The sequence below is a fragment of the Macrosteles quadrilineatus genome, unplaced genomic scaffold (genome assembly GCF_028750875.1).
Source record: "Macrosteles quadrilineatus isolate MER2022 unplaced genomic scaffold, UCM_ALF_1.0 Scaffold_15__1_contigs__length_3749704, whole genome shotgun sequence".
In the NCBI taxonomy this organism is placed as follows: Eukaryota; Metazoa; Arthropoda; class Insecta; order Hemiptera; family Cicadellidae; genus Macrosteles; species Macrosteles quadrilineatus.
The window spans coordinates 2,538,985-2,562,370 of record NW_026542608.1 but is presented as its reverse complement, the minus strand read 5'-3'; the positions used below and the strand labels follow the sequence as shown (position 1 = coordinate 2,562,370).

General features: G+C 36.8%; 1 protein-coding gene across 1 annotated transcript in view; it reads left to right on the top strand.

Moving 5' to 3' along the window:
• LOC129005055 (mitochondrial proton/calcium exchanger protein-like) overlaps positions 1–23,386 on the top strand; it is an 87,983-nt gene that overhangs the window by 2,285 nt on the left and 62,312 nt on the right. Inside the window, exon 2 of the mRNA XM_054433833.1 lies at positions 13,587–14,113. Within this exon, the coding sequence (XP_054289808.1) occupies positions 13,587–14,113 (527 nt within the window). The remainder of the gene's footprint in view (positions 1–13,586; positions 14,114–23,386) is intronic.

The window sequence follows — 23,386 nt, the reverse complement described above, 5'->3', positions numbered from 1 at the left end:
CAGTACGTTGAGGGATAGATGGGCTACATGAAACTACAAAAATACCCGGTTTTAGAAACTTTTGGTTGCCTTTGGTGACAAATGTTTACAGGCGTTTGAGCAGAAAAATTTCACTCGCGTCGTCTTGGTTACGTCGTTGTTTGTTTGTTTACGTAATTAGATGTTTTCTGTTATTATTGAGTGAATTCCGATTGAGATATTACTTTTAATGTTTTATTATAGTTTCTAGTGGTTTTGTTGAGCAGAAAAGTTTTTATTTCAGTGGATAGTGATTGAATTGTGGTGTAAGTTCTCTGTTATGGTATGGCTCGCAGTAGTGAAATAGATCGTTGGCTGCTGTCGGAATTTGTTGACGATGTAGAGAGTGATGAATATGATATAGATTTTGCACAGTTACAAGGTGATAATCCCGAAGGTGAAAATCCAGAAAGTGACGATGATTTAGCGATAGTTAGGCCTACACGAGGTAGGGTTAGGTTAAGCTAAGTTAGGTTAGGTTAAGTCAGATTAGTATTAGGTTATTGACACAATTACCAGGCAAATGTGCCAATATTTAGTGGTTTTTAACGCTTTTGTAATTTTCGATTGCGCTTTTTGGGGTGAAATAAGTTAGGCCTAGGCCTAAAACTTTGGTGTTTGCCGGGGAAGACTTCCGTATCTGTTGGCACAAACAACCGAATTAAAATTTTGATTATTTGATTGTTTCATTCGATATATTGTTTGGTTAGTTAGGTTAGGTAAATCTTACCTAACTAACCAAACGATATGTCGAATAATCGATATATCGATCGATATTTTTGTTCGGTTGTTTGTGCCAACAGATACGGAAGTCTACCCGTTTGCTGAAAAGTGAAAGAGGAAAAAAGTGTTTGAAATTGCCAGACGAGAAAAATACTATTAACTTAAAGTAGACCTAATAAAATATTTTTTTAAGCTCCTAAAATCGCTGAATTCTAGCATTTTTCTCAATTTTCAGATTGGTTTCAGAGTTGGGCGTTTCCCCCAATAGTGCCAAAGGTAAAAAGTGCGGATGCACTTTACTTTAGGTCCTACACTCATTCGAATTAAAATATTGATCGATATAGGTATAGATTAATCGATTGTTTCATTATATTGTTTGGTTAGTTAGGTAAGGTTAACCTAACCTAACTAACCAAACGATATATCGAATGAAACAATCGAACAAACGATATTTTCATTCGAATGAGTGTAGGACCTAAAGTAAAGTGCAGCCAAAAGGGCTTAAAAGTCTTATTTTCTTAACCCTCCAAAGGTCCATAGTTTAGGCCTTAATGTCCACCTATTTTTGGCCCCTTTGCAAGGTTTTATTAAAACGGATCTGAGAAGCTTTTAAAACAATGTTAATTCTAATGTTCTATATACCATTTTGTTTGGAAAATCATGGGCTTCAATATTATATATAAAACATAAGGAACATTAAAAAAAAAAATTTTTAGGTAAAAAAAATATAATTTCAAAAATTTTCAAAAAAAAAATAAGTTCGCGCTCAATGAAATTGTATAAATTATAGGCCTATAAATATTTGAAAATAGCCACGTTGTTCTAAATTTAATGAGGATTACAAATATATAATCATATAGCGAGGTAAGTTATCAAATAAATAAGTTATGAGCGAAAAACGGATTTCAGTACATAGCGTTTAGCTAAGAATGCATAGCCTAACCATATCTAGGAATCTGGCTGATAATTTACATCAATATCACTACCTACTTCTTCAGGATCATCAACCAGCACTTCAAAACCACTTAAATCTTCTTATAATGCACCACGTATATCACTACTTTTGATTTTTAACACTAAAACAATGATAAACATAATAAAACACATCAGTCATCGGTCCGAGGGTAACCTAGCTGTTTACAAATACACGCACGTCAGCTGTCTGCTACAATTACGATCGGCTCGGAGAACATACAGCGCTGAGACAGACCTCTGGAGAAAGCTTGGAATATTACGGAAAGAACGATACCTAACTCGATCCAGTTCAATCCGATTCAGTCAGTCATAGAGCCTTCGGCGTAAACGATGTTTGTGCGTCTAAAAATAGACGCGTGACACTACACAAAGTGTGTTATGCGTCTATTTTTAGAAGCGTGACCTTCGGAGGGTTAAGGAAAAAAAAATTCAATATAACATAACTTAAGTAGTAGGCCTAGGCCTATAAGCTCAGTATTAGGCCCTACCAAATAAAGTCCACTCCAAATCTAGGCCTAGTTAACTTACTAACCTAGACTACTTACTTAACCCTTCAATGTGCAAGTTTTTTTAATAAAGACCAACCCTGCTGCGTGGGTTTGTTTGGCTTTCCAGCAGGGTCGGAACATTCGTACTATAAACGCATAAGTTATAACTTTGTTATTTATAATTATATTTTAACAATTCTTTCACCAAATTAAACAGCAAATTACTGGCTTTAAAAAATATATATAATACATTAAAAGTCTAGGACAGTTATACAAGTTTTTCATACCTTAAAAGTTGAGTTTTGTGTGGTTAATCTTCTAAACATTCTCCCAAACATAGTCCTGCTTCACATTTTGGGCACCAGTACCTAGTGTCCCTTCTAATTCCTCTCTTGGAACACACACACCATCTTCTTTGAGCATTCACTTTGTTTGCAGTAGGTGGAATGAGGTAAAGGAAATGTCTTTCGGTTTGCCGAGCTGGTTTGGGTTTGATCGATGGTCTACCACTTACATTTCTCTGCACTTGGGATCCATAGGTTTCAAATTTAACATTTTTACCATTTCTAATCTGAAGGCAAAATGTTCACTTTTTTGGTTGGTACATTTCCAAATAATATAGGAATTCAAAACAGTAACATTTAGCAGCCCTTTGAAAATTTTTATATACCATTTCTGCCCCCTCTTTCTTTCAAGCTGATAACTGTGTAGCATTTGATCCCTCAAGTCAACCCCTCCCATTTGTTTATTATAGTCAAGTACCAAAACTGGCTTAATTTCTTGCCTACCACTCTTGCTAGTTTTCACTCCCATTTCATGGGAATGGAAGGTTGAAATAAAAGAGACAACTCGTTTATCGCGCCATTTCATGATCATGACATCTTCGCTATGCAATACAACTATTTCACCCTTATCCAACTTTTGACTTTTTACTTCATCAGGTAGGCCTACACACTTCCTGGTCAGTTTTTCATGGTGCCACAAGTGTCAGTTTTCCTTTTTTTCAATAACTTTGAAAGTTCCGGTGAATTGTTCCAATTATCCATCCAGAGCGTAAAACCCTTATCGAGAAGAGGCGCCATGAGAGATAAAACAATTGCAGTGGATTTGTTTGACTTTGGTGGGACAATAGGATTGTCAAAAACCATGCTTTTACCTGTGTATATAAGAAATGAACGGGTATACCCCGAAGATGACTCACAAATCTCAAAAGACTTAATACCAAACTGAGCTGCCTTCAGCGGCAAATACTGTTTGACCCCCAAGCGACCTTTCCACAAAGTTAACGATTCATCAATTGAAATATTCTGGGAAAGGCCAAATGCTGCCTGAAACTTATTATTCAAATGATCAATGATAGAAAAAATTCTAAACAAACGTTTCTGTCCATTGTCACTGAGTTTTGTCTCATCGCAAAAATGCAAGTACTTGGAAATGAGCTGAAACCGCTCCAACGGCATTGTACTTGGATACACATCAGTACGTAACAAACCATTTTTTGAATAGTATGCTCTAAGACTAGGCCTTTGGTCAATACCCATAAGCATCTCTAGGCCAAAATAAACATACAGTTCATTTTTGGTAATAGGGACCCACTTCTATGTACGAGAAAACTGATGGAATATCATTCCCTGCTTCCTATGCTGCTGCTCCGCATGGACAATAAGGTCCATGATTGTGTCATCAAAGAAATATTTTAAAATATGTAATTCATTTTCATAATTTATTTTGGGACCTGCCTCACCCATACCAATAAAATTTTCCTTTTGAGGTACATAAATCTCAACGGATTCCCTAATCATTTGTGGTACATTTTCAGTAGGCCTACGTCTAGCAGGGAGAGGATTGTCACCTCCTGCCCCAGCCACTACATCCTCAATTGTCATTTCAACATTGTCCAATTCCATTGGTTGGGGGGGGGGTGACATAGGCCTAGGTGGAAGAGACGTTGGTGAAGGCGTAGGGTTAGGCCTAGGCTCACCACCACCAAACTCACTAACACGAACATTAGGTGTAGGCCTAACTATCGCTAAATCATCGTCACTTTCTGGATTTTCACCTTCGGGATTATCACCTTGTAACTGTGCAAAATCTATATCATATTCATCACTCTCTACATCGTCAACAAATCCCGACAGCAGCCAACAATCTATTTCACTACTGCGAGCCATACCATAACAGAGAACTTACACCACAATTCAATCACTATCCACTGAAATAAAAACTTTTCTGCTCCACAAAACCACGTAGTTAATGGTAAAACCAATGTAGGTATTATGTAACTGCTGTTATGTTTTATTTGTTAAAAGTCTACAGTTTTACTATATAATCGTTTTCTTATTCTCTCTGTAACTTAATATTAGACATTGACAAGGGGATGATTTAATTTCATTTGTAAACTTACTGTTGGCAATATATGGTGCAACAGATGTGATGTGATTGTTTACGTTCTTGATGTTCATACGTTTGCGTTTGTACTTTCATTGGTGATAAGTTATTATAACTTAGTTATGGGTTTATTATTATGTTTTATAAAAGGGGTGGCATACAAACTAATTTAATTGGATGTATGGGTGAATATCAAATTGAGAGAGAATTTATGTCCCAGCAAAAAAATCTATAAATAAAAAAACCCAAAACTTATTTTTATTTAATTGTTTCATGTATAAATAATATAATTAATACATTTTATAAAAGGATTTATCATATATTAATATTTAAACAATATTTGAAAGCCGTTTTTGTCAGGTCCCTAACTGTCCCCAAGACGTCATAGAGAAACTTGAAGCAGTTTATTAAATTTAAAAAATAAAAATAAATAAACTTTTATGTTGTACAAACATTATTCTGTGTCTTAATTAAGTGGCCCTATTAAGTGTTTTACAGTTAAATTATCATTTTAAAACAAAATTTTAGCATGTAAACCTAAGTCCCCCGGTAAAATGCCAAGTATTGATGGCAATTTAAATTTGCTGCCATAATCACCGCTAGCGCTCCTATAGTCCCGCCAGAGCCATCAGTGTCGCCATGACAGATGGATAGAGTGGACTATGCAGTGTTTGTCCGGATTTCATTTTCCATTTATTCGCCAAATAATATCGATTGAGCTAAGTTGTTATGTTTATTGTCTGTCAGGTCGTTAACGTCTATAAACTTATTATTTATGCTAATAAAAATTATTTTAACAAATCAAATCAAATCAAATCAAAATATCATTTATTTCGCAAAAAACAGACATAACATAATAAATATTATGATCCCTGTACAAAAATATTTACAATATTATTTATTTTTCTAGGTTATATTTAATTTTCTATAAAAGCTTTTTAAAATCAAGCGAAATTGTCCCCCACAAAGGATAATTTAATCCTGTGAGTGGGAGAGAGTCGTTATATTATTAGAGATTTTTTTTTAAATTATGAAAAAAAGGAAATTTGAACAAGTTAAAAGTTGAAAGTTGAAAGTTGCGCTGGAGGACTGAGCGAATGGTGCCCCCCACCTCCCCCCTACCCTACCCCCAAAAGATAACCTGCTACTGTACTTCCCAAGCACACCCAACACGCGCTCGCACACACCCACACACACACACACACACACGCGCACACGCACACTCACACTGCTGCACTCACTCCGACACCAACAGGCGGCTGGTAGCCCTAGGGCCGTCAATGCTCTGTCCCTGTGGCGCAGAATCGGGAACCGCTCACATACGTGCTTGCATACAATCGTTCTTTCACTCTATCAGCTGATGTGAGTGTAAATTTGTTGCCTGTAGGTTGTTCATTGTCTGTAGGTTGAGATCAGTAAATTTTGAGCAGTTGATCTCCCAATGCTTTGTAGCCATAGGGTAATTTGTTTTTTGTATTTGACCAGTGGTCCAAAATAGTTTTCGCGTAAGTTGTAGGGCAGATTGTTGTAGATAGTGTGAGCAACATAGTAGCAATTTGTTGTAGAGTAGGTTCTATTTAGTCTCGGTAAATAAATTCCTCCACCTAGTGCATGTCTGGTTCTGTATTCGTGTGTTACTCTTTCAAAAATGTCATTCGAGTGTTTGAATATGTAAATAGTCATGGTTCGAATAAATAATTGTCTGATGTCAAGAACGTTCATTTCATTGAAGAGAGCATCCGAAGGGTAGCGCCGACTCCTGCCTAAGGCTGCTTTTATTATCGCTTTTTGGGTGATAATTAATGGCTTTAAAATATAACCATACGCACAACCCCAGGCTATTATTCCTCCGTCAAGTAGGGACTGCACGTAAGCAAAATATGCAATTCTGATTTCTTCAAACTCCAAAATCTGCTGTAACTGGTTAAAAGCATAGATATATTTTCTTAGTTTATTATTTAGATATGATACGTGGTCTGCCCATGAAAGTTTAGAATCAATCATTATGCCAAGGTATTTATATTTTTTCACTCTATCTATCACTGGACAGTCACAATCCGAATCAAAATTAGCACAAGAATGAATTTTCAACTCATTGATGAGTGTATCACCACGATGACTAAAAGCGATTGGCATGAATTTAGTTTTATAACAATGAATATCATAGTTTTTGTGTTTCATTGTTGTCACAACGATTGTTTACCGCCATTTTAGCTGTTACAACGGCACTATAGACAAAAAGACGGCCAAATTCGTCAGGTCGCTATTGCTCAGGTCGCTGACGTTTTTGACCTGATGTTATACCCATTCTTTGTTTCATCACAGATCCAGTAGATTTAGTTGTTATGAGTGTGTTATTGTTTTACCTTTCTTTGTTTCAAATGAATATACTCTCTTATCAGTAGCCTACTTTGGTGATGACAACTAATGTTGTATTTCTATTGGTGAGATCGCTAACGTTTTCTAAAATCAGTAATATTACTAAAACAAGATAATTTGTACAAAAAGTTGTATTGTCTGAAAATGACTTGCATTTTCAGTAAATAAATTACTACTTCTTTACTTTGCTGAGTGCCATAATTAAAGCCTTAAAAGTGTCTGTTTTGCTAGCGCCGCATCAGGTCACTAACGCCACATCAGATCGCTAACGCTCACAAAAATTAATATAAAATTAATAAAAAAAAATATATTACACTATTTTGCTACATATAACTAACACAAGTATCCAAAATGGTATATTCCCTAATGCCTACAAAATTGCCAAGGTAATTCCCCTCTTCAAGTCTGGTGACGTCACCAATATCTCAAATTTTAGGCCAATTTCTTTGCTAAGTGTGTTCACTAAGATTTTAGAAAAAATTATCAAAGATCAAGTTTGTCATTACCTTAATCAGCACGATATTTTGACACCCCGCCAGTTTGGTTTCAGAAAATCAAAAAACATCACAGATGCATTGTTCGAGGTTAATAAAGATATAAATTTGGCCATCAGTAAAGGTAGGCGTGTTATTCTGGTATTTTTTTGACTTGGCCAAGGCTTTTGATTCAGTTGAGAGATCATTTCTTTTAAAAAAATTAGAACTGATAGGTGTTAAAGGCGTGGCTCTAAAATGGTTCCGATCTTATTTTGATGATAGAAAACAGTTTGTAAATATAAATGGAATCGATGGGAATCTTGGTAATGTAGATTTTGGTGTGGTCCAAGGTAGCACGTTAGGGCCTTTACAATTTTTGATATACATTAATAATCTTGTGAAATTGGACATTGAAGGTGAATTTTACCTCTTCGCAGATGACACCTTAGTTTTATTCCAAGGCGAAACTTGGGACTCAGCTTTTGCCAATGCCGAAAGAGGTGTATCGAAAATTAAAAAATGGTTTGATCAGAATATTTTAACGCTAAACGTCACCAAAACAAAATTCATTCCAATTTCCTTAAGAGCTCGAAGTGACACACTTCGCAACGAAATCAAAATTCATTCATGTGGTCAAGAAACCGGAAATAACTGTATTTGTCCAGTAATTAATAGAGTTCAAAATTATAAATATCTTGGAGTTGTATTTGATTCGAAACTGTCATGGACAGATCACGTGTCATATTTAAACAAAAAGTTAAGAAAGTTGATATTTGCTTTTCGTCAACTACACCAATTCCTTGAAAAAGATGAAATTAAAAATGCATATTTTGCTTATGTACAGTCGCTGCTTGAGGGGGGGATAATTGCCTGGGGTTGTGCTTACAGCAATATTCTACAACCTCTCGTTGTAACACAAAAGGCAATCATAAAAGCGGCACTCGGCAGGTGTAGGCAATACCCTTCTGAAACTCTGTTCACTGAAATGAATGTGCTTGATGTAAGACAACTTTTCATTAGAACAGTTTCACTGTATATTTACAAACACCATGAGACACTCTTTGACCGTCCACAACATGACCATAATACTCGACGTGCACTAGGCCAAGGTATACGCTTACCCAGACTTACAAAGACATTTTCTACCACTAACTGTTATTACGTTGCACACATCATTTATTCTAACCTTCCACTAGACTTACGAGAATACGACAGACACTCAATTTCAACGTACAAAAAACACATTGTTCACTGGCTTAATCTCATTGGTAGGGATGGAGCTAATAGTTTATTAGTTTCTATATACAGACAATAGGTTGAAAGCTGATTCAGGTGTGCGTGACATTGCTGTGTGTGTGCGAGTGTGCGTGGGTGCGTGTGTGTGTATGTGTGTGCAGTTCTCGTTTCTGTGCCACAGGGACAGAGCATTGACGGCCCTAGAACCCTAGGGCTACCAGCCGCTTGTTGGTGTTGGGACGAGGACGGCTGAGTGTATCAGGTGTGTGTTTGTGTGTGTGTATGTGGGGGGGAGGGTGGGGGGGGGCGATCGGGTTGGTTAGGGGTGGGGTAGGTCATTTGACACTGATAGTTGTTATCTACATGGTAGATTAAAAGTACATAGTGGGCCTAATCTACTACGTCATGACTCCGCTGGCGCTTTGGAGTCAAGCCCGCACAATAATTATTAGAAGTACTTGTTTTTTGTTATCAAACCTTCTCAATTCTTTCTAATCAAACATCATACGACTCACTCCCACGCACGGGTTATCCCATGTGGGATTAATTTTGTTTATTTTTAGTTATACATTTTAAAACCTATTTCTATTGCATATATTACATTTTGTAAATCTTGTCTATTTTATACGAAATAAAGGATTTTGATTTGATTTGATTTGATTGATGTATTATTTTTAATGGTTTGTTCTCTCTTTGGTCAAAGTAGTTAAAAATTAGTAAAGAAAAAAATACTTAAATATTCCAAATTTTTAATAAAAAACGTGAACATTTCAGGTTGTTCCCATTATTAATGTTTTATTTTTACATACCTATGATCAAAAATTTTAATTTTAATTATATGATATATACATTATTCAGGAAACAAGTTAGATGTTTATAAACAATGTTTTTAATTTTCAAAGGAATTTACTATTTTTTTCAGACTTATAAAAACGTTAGGGACCTGATATTTGTTGTCTTTGTAGTTGATAAGACAAATATTCATAAAAAAATAGAAAAACTTACATTGAAGCTCTGCTGTGGTTAGCAATGTAGGCCTATAATGTAACACTTTGTTTATTATTGGGTCAATAAAGAATGTATTTTAACAAAATAATATTCTTTTTCTGCTTTCATTTTCTCTCTCTATTTGAAATTCACCCATATAGCCTATATTCATAAATAAAAAATTTTACGAATAGGTAGTGTTTTTGGCGTCTAGGGACATCAAAATAAAAAGCATATCGGTCCCGGCTCCAGGTCTTACCGTGCCACCTACGGTAATAGCTACTTCTCTATCTTAGGAAAATTCACAAAAACAAAGGAGGTAGCAAAGGAGTAGCTAAGGGCTGGCTTTTCCGGCGATATTTAACTTAGCCTATAGTAGTGGTCAGATCATAATAAAAATGACATATTCTTGTTCAGGATCAAATCCCGAACAATTTCAGTAGGCCCATTCCCAATGTCATTTTCCATAAAATCTTTTTTGGGTTATACCGATTTTCTGGGTAAATGGGTCGTTTTTGATACAATCATTTTTGGAACCAGAGTGAAATTTCAACAATTTTAAAACCTATAACTTAATTACCTTTTGTTTGTGTACCTATCTTAATTTATTGATATATTCATTTTAGGCTATGTTTACCTAGATCAGTAAAAAAGTAAATAGATAATAACTCAATTCGATGGTTACATAAACAAATTATAGCCTATTGTAGAAACAATATATTGAACCGAATCAAAATAGATAATATATCGCAGGTTCTCTGCGGAACTGTGCCCAAATATTGATTGGCCCTAGGCCAGTTTCATTTAGCCTATTAAATACGTAAACAAATCATAGGTTGACTCAATTCGATGTCTATATAGGAAAATGATGATGTTTCCTAGGGAAAACGTCAATCAATTTTGTATTCAGGTTGTTATTTAGCATCTCCATAGTGGGAAAAATACTTTTTTAACAAGATGTCTGTGATTGATATAATTACCACAGTTGGCATTCATTGATCAAGTTCATTGCCAAGATTCAAATCAAATTAATAACAAAACAGTTCAGTTAATTGATTACATCTTATGTCAGCAAAACCTAACATTCAGTTTAAAAGAAAACAAAAGCAAATCATAACTTCTGCAGAGTGTCAAGCGATCTGATTTGATCCACTTACTGTGAAAGACAGGGGAGGGTAGGAAGGGTAGCTATTTATAGAAATGGTGGTAGTGTGCATGTACGCAAACGATAAATGGGCTCCGATAACTGACCTTGGCAAATCAGTCATTGGTCGCTGTTGGTATGTCACGTCGTCACAGCCCAAGTTGAAATATAAAGAGTGTCGAGGTTTTACTCTAAAAGAGGTTTATATTATTGGTTGCAAATATTTTGCTTATCAAGGATATCAAATCATAGACTTATAAAACTACTTTTAGCAATGATAATTACCAAGGTACCACATTTCAAGGAAATTATGTGAAAATTTGAGTTAGGTACTATAGTTTGAGTTAGGCCTACCATATACAAATCATTCATGTTCCTTTTAGCTAATTTCCCTTAAGGAAGGGGGGTGGTAGCTATTGCCTTAGGTGGCACGGTAAGACCAGCGAATACAGAATAAAAATAGAAGGGCCACTCGAGACGAAAGCTGTCGCCACTTTTACACCGCTGCCGCCACCAAGATGGCGTCCGCTGCGGATGAGTCACTGTAGTGGTGCGCGCACACCGTACCGTATTCGTTGGCATAGTCGCACACACCCTGCTTGTTTTATGTTTTACTTTATATTGTACGTCTTGCAAATGCCTCAAAACAGGAGAGCACTATTTTGAAATGGAATCTGAACATAGCCATATTATACTTCTTTTAATAAAATCTGTTTGTAAAAGATGCTTCACTGTAAGATTGCACCGCCATTCAAATCTCAAAACTAAAAGAAGAGAGGTTTTAATCGGTTGAATAGTAAGGCTGTAAGTTTGTGTATAAAGCTAACATATTTTTCAAGCTTCTAAAATAAGCTACACAATACAGTAATAAACCATTATTTAAAAATAAATACACGTCGGTAACGACCAAACTTTGTATTTCCATTATCTCTTTTTTATGCATGAAGTTGCAATTCTCCATTTACGATTCACATGCCTGTATCACATGAAAATTTATGTTTATTTAGTTTAGGTTTATTATTATAAATTTTATTTTATTTACGTATATTTAGTTTGTATTTATTTATGCAAGAACCTGGTTGCAGTGGCAGCGCTCAGCGCCTGGTCCTCGCCGCACCGTAGGATGGATATTACTCCCTCTTCAACTTAATTTATTTCGATTACCAAAGATCGTAAAATTCCCCCCAAAAACATATGTTAAGGTTTAACTCATGCTCTCAAACCTTTTCCACAGACGAAACTTTCCTGACCAAAAAATAAAAAACTTCCTCACTGAGTAACTTTTTCATGTCACGATTTAAACATTACTGCAAACAGTCAACTTCAACTAGGTATTAAGATTGCATTGAGGTTAGAATTAATACTTTTAATTGCACCATTAGCATCCACAATTAATATAGTTTAATTTTGCTGAGTTTCAAATTTTTATTTTGACTCTAAGTATGTCAAACAGCGGTGTTAATGAAAAGCGCGCACTACAAAATTCTCCGTTTATAAGCGCTACTTTCAACCTGATGCACCCCAAAGATGGCGGACTGGCGACAATCCTAGTAATGGTTGTATATAGCGCATGGCCCTTCTATTTTTATTCTGTGTTCGCTGGGTAAGACCCAGGCCCGGGACTGATAGGCTATACTTTTTCATTTTGATGTCCCTAGAGGCCAAAAAAGCTATTCGTTCAAATTTTAATATATGTATATATATATATAATATGTATATATATATGTACATATATTTGTATATACGTCCGTGAACGCTATTAGTTGAGTAATTTTGGCTTGGAGGTGTAAGGCGGGATAAACTTGAATGAGTTCGCGGACCACTATAATCGGACTATGGGAACGGGGGTATTGGGTTAAAATTTGGTTTTCTCATTTTTGACCATCAAAACATAAAATTTTCCAATTTCTCTTTACAATATTTCAAAGAGCTTAAAAACAAATAATTTAGTACATTGGAGTGTTTTTGTGCAGTTTCTGGTTACAAAGAAAATTTAATAAATTGTAAATTCAAAATTCCCATGTTATTCTTATGGAGACTAAGTAAACTGTTGTATTTTGCCTGTTAATGTATATATTTTGATCAAACTTGGCAAATTTATTTATTTTATACTAAGCTATTAATATTTTACCAAAATCACACTTTATTACCTTCCCTGTAGCAGCAAACCATGGTACTTGTTAAACCTAATGTTATTTAAAAAGATTTAATTGAAAATCCAATACTGGTGAATGGAAATTCGCTTAGTCTGTAGGTTTGCTTCAGCGGGGGTATTTAATATGGTGGTAGGAATAAATCATCCGCATGCCTATTCTTGAACAATGAATATTTAAGATAAACTTAAATAGTTTTGTTGTTTGTTTAAGTTATTTCTACTGTTCAACCCAAAAATATGTATTATAGTAGACTCCCTCTTATCCAGACACCTTTTAACCGGACTACACTCAGCGGAAACGACATATCTTTAACCGGACAATTTTATCAGCACATCGGTTTAACCGGACTAGATCGGCAGGAAGTGGGCGGTACTGAAACGACTGTTCTCGTGGGAAAGATTTTAGACCAGTAATTACGTGTCTAAATACAATGCTCTCCTAAATTTAAGTCAAATACAGTACAGTATGCATTTAAACAGTCCGTTTTAACGAGTTTTTGGGGACGTTGGTTTAACTAGAAAAACTGTTGAAAAATCATGACTGTCCTCGGTCCCAAGTAGTCCAGATAAGGTCTACTGTATTTTGATGGCCCCCTGATATTTTTCATTGATTCTAGGTTGCTGCAAATGTAAATTAACAATGGAACGCAACAAAAAATTGGGATGTCTTGTTCTGAACCATCTCCATTACAGTACTACTGTGCCAAAAAATATCCTTCCTCCAATTTACATTTTGAATATATCGACACAGCATCAAAATGCTCCCTTCAGGACATGCCTTGCCAGTAAACCAGAGGTATATGTCAGATTTAGTCATCATCAATATATTAGGACTTTTCAAACTACCAGCCATTTGTTTGGGGAACCCAATAGACCCTCATCAAAAATTGAAGAAACAACTGAAGCAATTAAAGAGAAAGCCAAAGAGGTATTAACAGAAAAGAAATCAGATGTAGCTAGTGCTGTACCTTCTGTAAATAAAGAAACAGTCATTGTGAAGAAGTCCATTGGTCAAAAAATAATGGACGAGGTTCGTCATTATTACCATGGATTCAAACTACTCTTTATTGACATCAAAGTCTCATCCATTCTTGTATGGAAGGTTCTGAACGGAGGTACATTGTCAAGGAGAGAATACAATCTGGTAAGTATTGAAAATCCCCAATTTTCTATACAGAGAACTGTTCTAAGTTACATCAGGTTTCAATTTACACTGGTGGTTACAGCTTTAAATTAAAGCAATTTTGTAATGTAACGTGCAGTTTTAACGAAACCTTCATAAAAAATGCAATTTTAGTAAAATTAGTAATTTTTAAAGCTAATTAAATAGGGTATATTAATGTGTGTTTTGTTGTTAACAGTTTATTTGTATAAGACATTTACATGAAACCTAATTATGTCCCATTAATTTTACTTTTTGTTGCACTATTCCTATGAAAATAAAATCAAGTTTATAAAGTTTAAAATGCACAAAACGAGTTAAGATAAAATGATAGTTGTCCGTATATTAACTTAAGGTCTCCACCAAGCTCCCGTCGCATCCAAGCATGTTAGCTCAAATTTGTGACCATTGTCAGATTTGTGTTGTGCTCCTTACTTCTTCCACTTCTAATCTAGTCAGTCTCCAATAATATTGGTATATTTTTCTTGGCATGACATACAAACACCTTGTGAAGGAAAATTTATTCTCCAGCCAAGTACGTATCACGTTCTGAGATTAGTTTCTATAAGAATGGGGTCAACCCCAGACAAAATCTTTTTCCAGTTGACAGATATATTAGCAGAAAAGTGTTTCATTTTAAAAATTGTGCATATATAAATGTAGCCAAGAGGGTTCAAAGAAGGCCGTACATGTTTGCACAACAAAACTGTCATTGGATGTTCATAGTTTCCACAGAGACAGCAATTGATGTCAAGGAAGCTTTGCTGGTAGTGATGTTTAACTACTAGGGAAAACCGTAGTGCTTAGCAGCCCTATAATACAGACCTCTCCTATCAGATTAAAAACTCATCTCGTTCGGACACACACCAATCAGCAGGCCAAATCTATTTAAAGAAAGAATTTTTCAGCCAAAAACCTTATGGAAATGTTCAAGAACTTTTGAACTTTATCCACCCCTAATGCTAATTTTCTACGTTCAAACACACCCATCCACACTAGTTCACCAGTTGTGATTCATCAAGTAGCTGCTCAGAGCTCAGCAAATGCCATATGTTCAAGGTCAAAAACTTACGACTTACTATCAACTCGACACTTACTTGGGGCAATGTGGTTGTAGACTGACGTAAAAAGGTGTTTGCATTAACCCACTCACTTAAAAAGTTACAACATTTCTTGCCTTTGCACATAAAGTTACACCTGGTTAAATCACTTGTTTTTCCCCACTTCACTTACTGCAACTCTGTGATCAATGACATGACAAAACCTCGCTGATGCTGTATGCGCTCGCTGAAAAGCAGCGGATATATCCGCCACCCGTATTTGAAGATATGACCATGACAACGTTAGGCAATAAATAAAAGAACAATATGTAAACAATAAATAAAGACAATGTAGGGTTGAGCACAAAACGTCGAGGGGGGAGCGTAGGAGAGGTGGTTGGTGCGCGGGAGAGGGGTAGGCGTGGGAGAGAGGGGGGAGTGCGGGAGAGAGCGCAGCCATGGAGAGAGCAGGAAAGTGGCGCCTTAGTACCGCGTGAGATGTTCCAAAATTATCCTCATTGTTTACTTTTGAATTTTTATGTAAGTTGTATGTTTATAAACCATGTGTTATGTATCCAAACACCTAGGCCTACTATTAGCTAAATTAATACCTCTAAATTATCACATGTGTTTACATACAGTAAAAGGGCAAAAGGTTTCACCTATTGTAAATTCCCATATTTCACATTCTCATCAAACACTATCCTTTATTATTTAATAAGCTGAAATTTGTAATCACTGGAAGTTATTTATACAGTTTGAATTATTTTACAAAATTATTCTTCTCTTTCACTTTCAAAAATATAATTAAAATACTCTTGATACATAACCAACCAACCAATCATAAAAGTAGCAGTGAATAGTGACATCAAGAAACCAGTGAACTAATTGTTGAAACAGATGTATGAAAGTGTTTCGTCTGCTATCAGCTGGTTTGAAAGATCGATTGTCTCATTTGGCGAATTTTATAATTTTTAAAAAGTACTTAAGTAATTTAAATATTTGTGAGTGAAATTATTTTCTAGTGCTATACAGAGTATGCCGTGAATAAACTTTTATTGTTGTCTGTGAAGGATAATTTAGAATCTTAACTAACTTAAGTGGATTGTCGGCAGAAATTGGCGGCACAACCATAGTGTCACCACTTCAGTTTTTGGATTAAGGCCAATTTAAAAACTAAAGCTCTCAGACCTGTATATTTTGGTTTTTTAGATGGTTTAACACTCTCTGAACAATAAACTAATCTCAAAAATCTGATTAGGCCAAGAAAATATTATTGTATAGACTTATTTTAATACACTTGCTAGTACAGTCTGTTTCTCTAATAGCAGACATCCATTGTAAATTAGCATTTCACTGAAATAGACCTCCTTAGCACAGTCAGTTTTTCTTCGCAATAGACCTTTCTAGTACAGTCAGTTTTTTTTGTGCAATAGACCTCTTTTCACAGTCGTTTTCCATTGCAATAGACCTCACATGTACAGTCAGCATATCTTCGTATAGACCTCTAGTACAGTCAGTCTCCATCGCAATAGACTTCTCTTGCTTAGTAACTTTTCATCATAATAGACCCTTGTTCACATTTCTGGATATTCTTCTGGATATCGGCATCTTCGGGTCTAGTGGCATCATTGTAAAAATAAAAGTCGGTGGTGAATCGAGTAGCTGCCGTGAAGATCAGTCATTTACAGTTTAAAATGCCCCCGAAAAAAACCTTAATGGAAACCTGCTGTCCAGTATGCGTCAAAGTCGTCCAAGATGAAGATAGCATCCAATGTGAATCCAGTTGTCATCGATGGTTCCATATTAAATGTATAGGAATGCCCAAAGGTGAATTTAACAAGTTTACTAATAACAGTGTGTTAACTCGGGCATGTTCCCGCGTTGACTGTACACCTCTGGCAAATATTACTTCTGCTGACATCTGGGATAAATTAAATAACGTTATGGATAAGTTGGACGCACTTAATGGCAAAGTTGAATCTCTCCTCTCTATCCCAGACAAGATCGATGATATTAATACTAAAATAGGTACTATTAATAGTAAACTAGCTAGTCTGGAAGCTAGGATTGATCAAAATAAAGACCGCATCAATTCCTTAGAAGATAAGATAACCACATTGGAGAGCACCAGCTCTGCCCCTTCATTTGGATCTGAAGATATTATTGCCGAATTAAAAGACCGGGAAAAGCGTTCTTTTAACATTATGCTCTACAATTTACCAGAAAGCCCCAATCCCTCAGTTGAGTCCAGAGTCCTGCATGACACAGAATTGGTCAAAAAGGTGTTAAGTCTTTTTCTTGATAACAATTCTTTTGATGGGTTGAACTGCATTCGGGTGGGCAAGTCTTCGGAAAACAGTGCTCGCCCCACAAAAGTCATTTTGAAGGATGCTGCTCTGGTCAGACGCTTGTGCTCCACTTTTTCAAGTGAAACCGTCAAGACAAAGTATCCCGATCTACCCTTGATTGGTATGACAAGGGATCGAACACAAAAAGAGCGAGCTCATCTAAAGAAACTTCGGGATGAGCTAGATGAAAGAGTTAAAAAAGGGGAAAAAGACCTGACTATAAAGTACATAAACGGAGCCCCCACCTTATTTAAGACCAGTCCAAAAAACGCCTAAACTTCCACGGTAACACTCAAAACGTCCTTTTGTACTTTCAAAATGTAAATGGCCTTAGAACCAAACTGGAAGAATTGAAGGTAACCGTGAATACTTGCTCTTATAATATTATCTGTCTGTGCGAGACTAATTTACATGACGCCATCTCATCTCCTGAACTTGAACTTCACAACTACAATATCTACAGGCAAGATAGGTCCATAGCTACAAGTGATAAACAATCTGGTGGAGGATGTCTGATAGCTGTTGAAAACAAATTTTCTTCTTGGAGGCTTTGTACTTCTATTTCAACTGTTGAATGTGTTTTTGTTGGTGTGAAGATTTCTGCGAGATCTTACCTAATTTGTTCTGCTTACATTCCGCCAAACGCAAATGTTCTCGCTTACGAGGAATTTTCTTTGGCAGTTGAAGAGATCCTTTCTAACCACTTCTTTGAAGGAATAATCATCACTGGTGACTTCAACCAACCTACAACTGACTGGACTTCGTTTGAAGGGGCACGTGTGAATAAATCGTCTCAAGTGTTGATTGACCTTGCTTCAACTTTCAATCTCAACCAACTGAATACCACATCTAACAAACGAGGTGTTACTCTTGATTTGATATTTTCATCTGTATCATACTGGACCGTTGAGCAGGCTCTTGACATTCTAATCCCCCAGGAGGAAGATCATCCGGCACTATCAATGGCTATATCCATCCAAGACCAGACCTCATCTACTGGTATCCAGTTCATCCCTGACACTAAACGCTGTGACCATTTGATGGTATACGATTGGATTTCTAAGCTCTCATATCCTACGACCAACATAGAGTCTGCTGAAGTGGATTTTCAAGCTTTTTGTTCTGATCTTACGAATGCCGTATCTGCATGCAGTCCCTTGATGAAGCTTGGTAGATCACCGTTTCCTCGATGGTTCTCAGTGGACTTGAAGCGCCTAATTATCTTGAAGAAAAAAGCCCATAAAATGTACAAGATAACATCCAGCCAATCCCATTTAAGGAATTTCAATCTACTTCGTGCCCAATGTTCCATTATGGTCGCCCAGTGTCGTCAAAGGCATCTTGATCGAATGGATACTTCCATTAGAAACAACCCTAAATGTTTCTGGAATTTCGTCAATGAACAGAGGAATACGTCGTCTAGTCCTAATTCAATCCTTGTAAATAATTCTGTTGTTGTGGAGCCAGTCAAAATCTCACACGCCTTTGCTGACTACTTTTCGTCAACTTTTACTGAGTCAGATGAAGATCCTCCAAACCTCGACTTTGTAAATTTCAAGACAATATCATCATGGCGCATCTCTGCCGAAGCAATTGAAGAAAAACTCTCAAAGCTGGATCCTAACAAAGGGGCTGGTCCGGACGGCATCCCCCCATCAATACTGAGGTCTTGCAGCACTGTTATTTCTCCTCATCTCGCCATCTTCTTCAACATTTTCTTCTCTAATGGAATATTTCCTCAGTGCTTAAAATCTGGCTTTATTGTGCCTTTATTCAAATCTGGCAACCGTGCAAAACCAGAAAATTACCGACCGGTCGTCATCTTAAATGCGGTAGCTAAGGTATTTGAGAGCTTAGTACTTGATGGCCTCGATTTTGAATTTAAAACACTGATCTCGCCTCGTCAACATGGCTTCCGCACTGGGAGATCTACTACAAGCAATTTGGTCGTTTTCCAAAACTATATTACTTCGGCCTTCTCAAGAGGCAACCAAGTCGACTGCATCTATCTGGACTTCGCTAAGGCGTTCGACAGGGTTAGTCACAAGCTTCTCCTCGCCAAACTTGAAGGCCTAGGCTTTGTTGGACCTCTGCTTCAGTTTATCAGATCCTACCTTCAGGGACGCTCTTTAAAAGTTAGATGTGGGACTGCTTACTCTTACCCCATCCACGTACCATCTGGAGTGCCACAAGGATCTCACCTCGGACCCTTTCTATTCAACTTATTTATAAATGACATTGGCGACACCTTGGATTCTGAGTTCCTTCTGTTCGCGGATGATGCAAAACTTTTCTTAGAGATCTCCAGTGCTCAAGACTTCACTCGTCTTCAGTCATCAATAGATGCAGTGATGAATTGGTGCATTGACAATTCAATGAGTCTGAACACCTCTAAATGTGTCGTTATGTCCTTTTCTCGCAGTCAGAACACTCATGAGCATGGCTATTTTCTTGGGGACGACCCTCTGCGTAGAGTTTGGAGGTATAAAGATCTTGGCATAATAACTACTCCAACACTTCATCCAGGAGAGCATATCCAACAAATTTGCCACAAATCAAGTTCCACTCTGGGCTTTCTCTTCCGCTTCACTCGAGGACTCTCCATTAATGCCTTGGTGTTGCTTTTTCGTGCACTGGTTCGTCCCATCCTCGAATACAACTCTCCTGTCTGGGCTCCATATCAGACTGGACTCATATCTTCGCTGGAGAGAGTTCAAGTTCGTTTTATTAGGGTCCTTGGCTGCAGAATGGGATATCGCTACCTTGATGCTCCCGTGAATCTCATCAGATCTCAGTTTAATCTATGCTGCTTGGAAGATCGGAGGAAAATTTCGGACGCTCTGTTTCTCATGAAGATTGTAAGTGGAAATATCGACTGCCCTGAGCTTTTGGGAGGAATACCATTCCACGTTCCTGTCCGCACAAGATCCAAGGATACGTTTGAGCGGAGGCACTACAATACTGTATATTTACAGCGAAGCACTATCCCTCGCCTTTTGCGGGTCGGCAACGAGGTCGGCGCAGTGTTGGATTTTCACCGTTCCAGCGTGGCTGCTTTCCGCTCCAATCTGTGTCGCCTCTTCTCTGTAAATAATTTGTAGTTAATGCCTACATCATGTTAACGGCACTGTGTTCAACCTTCGATCAGCTATTTATTTTTGTCACTTTAGTATTTATATCTGTTTTTGTCATGTAAGTCTTGCTTAGAGGATTCCAAACCGTGTATTTATTGTTTTGTTAAGTCTTGTTTTGTTATTGCTTTAAAAAATTTATCATGGTTTCCATCTTCATTGTTGATATGTTTTTCTTGTTCTTGTTATTGTAATTTATTCAGAATAGCCTTTATTTGTTGTTAAATTTGAGTTTGATAGCTACTACTTATTGTACCTCTTGTAAAAATGGTGTTACCGTGGAAATAAATGAATTGAATTGAATTGAATTGTATGAAATTTAACATCAAGATTTTCAATTGCATAGTAGCCTAAGTGATGAAGAAGCAAGTAAGGAATCTGATTTGAAAATTTTAATTGGTGATTTAACTTAACAGTATTTATTTAAACCTCGAGATTTATCTCAATTACTTAATACCTATCATTTCTACATCAAGAAATATTTGTGGTGAAGACTGTATAAACTTTTGGGTGAGATCAAACTGAACTTGACTTAGGCCTACTTTCCTAAAATACTCACATTGCAAAATTTCTATTAACTTCTGCCGTTTTTGAACTTTAACCTTGTAATATTTTATAAGAACAAGATAAAATCTAGTGTATTCAATTTATTCTCCATTTCAATCACAACTCAATTATTATTGTTATTTACAAAATTAACAATCAGAACAAAACAAAAGTCTTTAACATCTGGAATGCAACCAACATTATAAAATCAAATGCTGCTTCTTGTACAATTAATATAAACATATATTACACTCGCCAACACTTAAAATTTGCTTGGCTCATAATACTTTAAAACTTTTTAAACTTTTAAAAATTTCTTCTGACTCTTTGGCTTCTCCAACTTTATAGATCCAATTTCTCCGGCTTGTGCACAGTCCTCTGTGATCTCCTCAAAACTGTAGATGGACTGTATTGTACACCCCGTGGTTTCCCAACATCAGACTTCAATCTAGGCAAATAAGGTGAAGCATCATGTCTTGATATTGATGGTGATGTAGACTCCTGAAGAATAGGCAAATCTCTATTGAATTCTTGTTGATGTGCCTCAATAGTCCTTCCAACTTCCTCTTTCCGCACAATGATTTCGTCCTCCTCTACCTCAGTTGGCCTAAGATGGTCTGCATGGAAAACTTTTGTTTTGCCAAGAACACTAACCAAATAAGTAACTGGACTTTTACACTGTAATATACGACCTGGAACCCAACTAACTTTCTCCTGTCTGACTGTTTTAACCAACACCTTCTGATTTTCATTAAAAAATCTACACGCACCTCTATGCCTATCTGAGGCTCGTTTCTGCATTTCCTGCTTCTTCCTTGACTCGTCTAGTAGATTAGGTTTTAACATAGTCAATTTTGTTCGAGGTTTCCAACGTAAGAACAGTTCAGCCGGGCTCACACCGGTTACTGACGATGGAGTATTACGATATGCGAAAAGAAAGTTATCCAATTTATACTGCAGTGATGTCTGCTGAGATGATTTTCCACCCAAAACTTGCCTTAACAAACTTTTCTTAACTTCTTGAACAGAACGCTCGGCTGCTCCATTGGAGGCAGGGTGATATGGTGGAGAAAATGTTAGTTTTACACCATTTTTTCTAAGAAACTCCCTGAATTCTAGACTGGTAAAAGACGTGCCGTTGTCACACACCAACTCCTCAGGTAAACCATAAGCAGAAAATAGTGTACGAAGTTTCTCAATGGTCTTCCCCGTGGAAATAGAACCCATTAAAAATACTTCCATCCACTTTGAAAAACTATCCACTACAATCAACATTTGCTGTCTGGTGGTTGGATCTTCAGCAAAATCGATATGAATTCGGCGCCATCTCTCTGAAGTTAACGGCCATTGCTGCAATGGAACTTTTGAAGCAGCATTTCTTGTACTTTGACAAATCAAACAAGATGACACAGCATCCTCAATTACTTTTTCGATCCCAGGCCACCACACGTGGCTGCGTGCCAACAATTTCATTTTAGTAATTCCAGGATGTTGTTCATGCAATATCTGGATGACTTTACCTTGCAATTTCTTAGGTATGACTACTCTACTGCCCCATAAAATGCAATTTTTATCCACTGACAATTCATCTTTCCTTCTCTGAAATGGAATTAACATTGGGTCTACAATTTCACGCCACCCATACAACACAAAATCCCGAACTTTAGACAACAGTGGGTCTTTATCAGTCAATTGTCCTATCTCTAAAGAAGTGATTGGAGAATCGTCACTCCCCGAATTGAAGAAGTTCATTTCTCTTACACAAGATTCCACATGAGATATATAATTTTCATCCAACTCCAAAGTTTCATTCTCGGGTAGTGGTAAGCGTGACAACGCATCAGCGTGAGGCAAACTGGAACCCTTCCGATATTTTACCTCAAAATTGTAGGCAGACAAAATCAGGGCCCATCGTTGTAGGCGAGCAGCAGCTAAACTAGGCACCCCTCGTTTCGATCCAAAAATAGCTGCTAGTGGCTGATGATCACTTTGTAAATTACAATTGGTACGCCCATAAATGTATTTATGGAATTTCTTCACTCCAAAGATCAGTGCCAACGCCTCCTTGTGGAGCTGTGAATAGTTCTTCTCACTGGCACTCAGTGTTTTTTATGCAAACGCTATAGGTCTTTCTTCTCCGTTTATGATATGGGACAAAATGGCAGAAACTCCTTTAGGACTAGCATC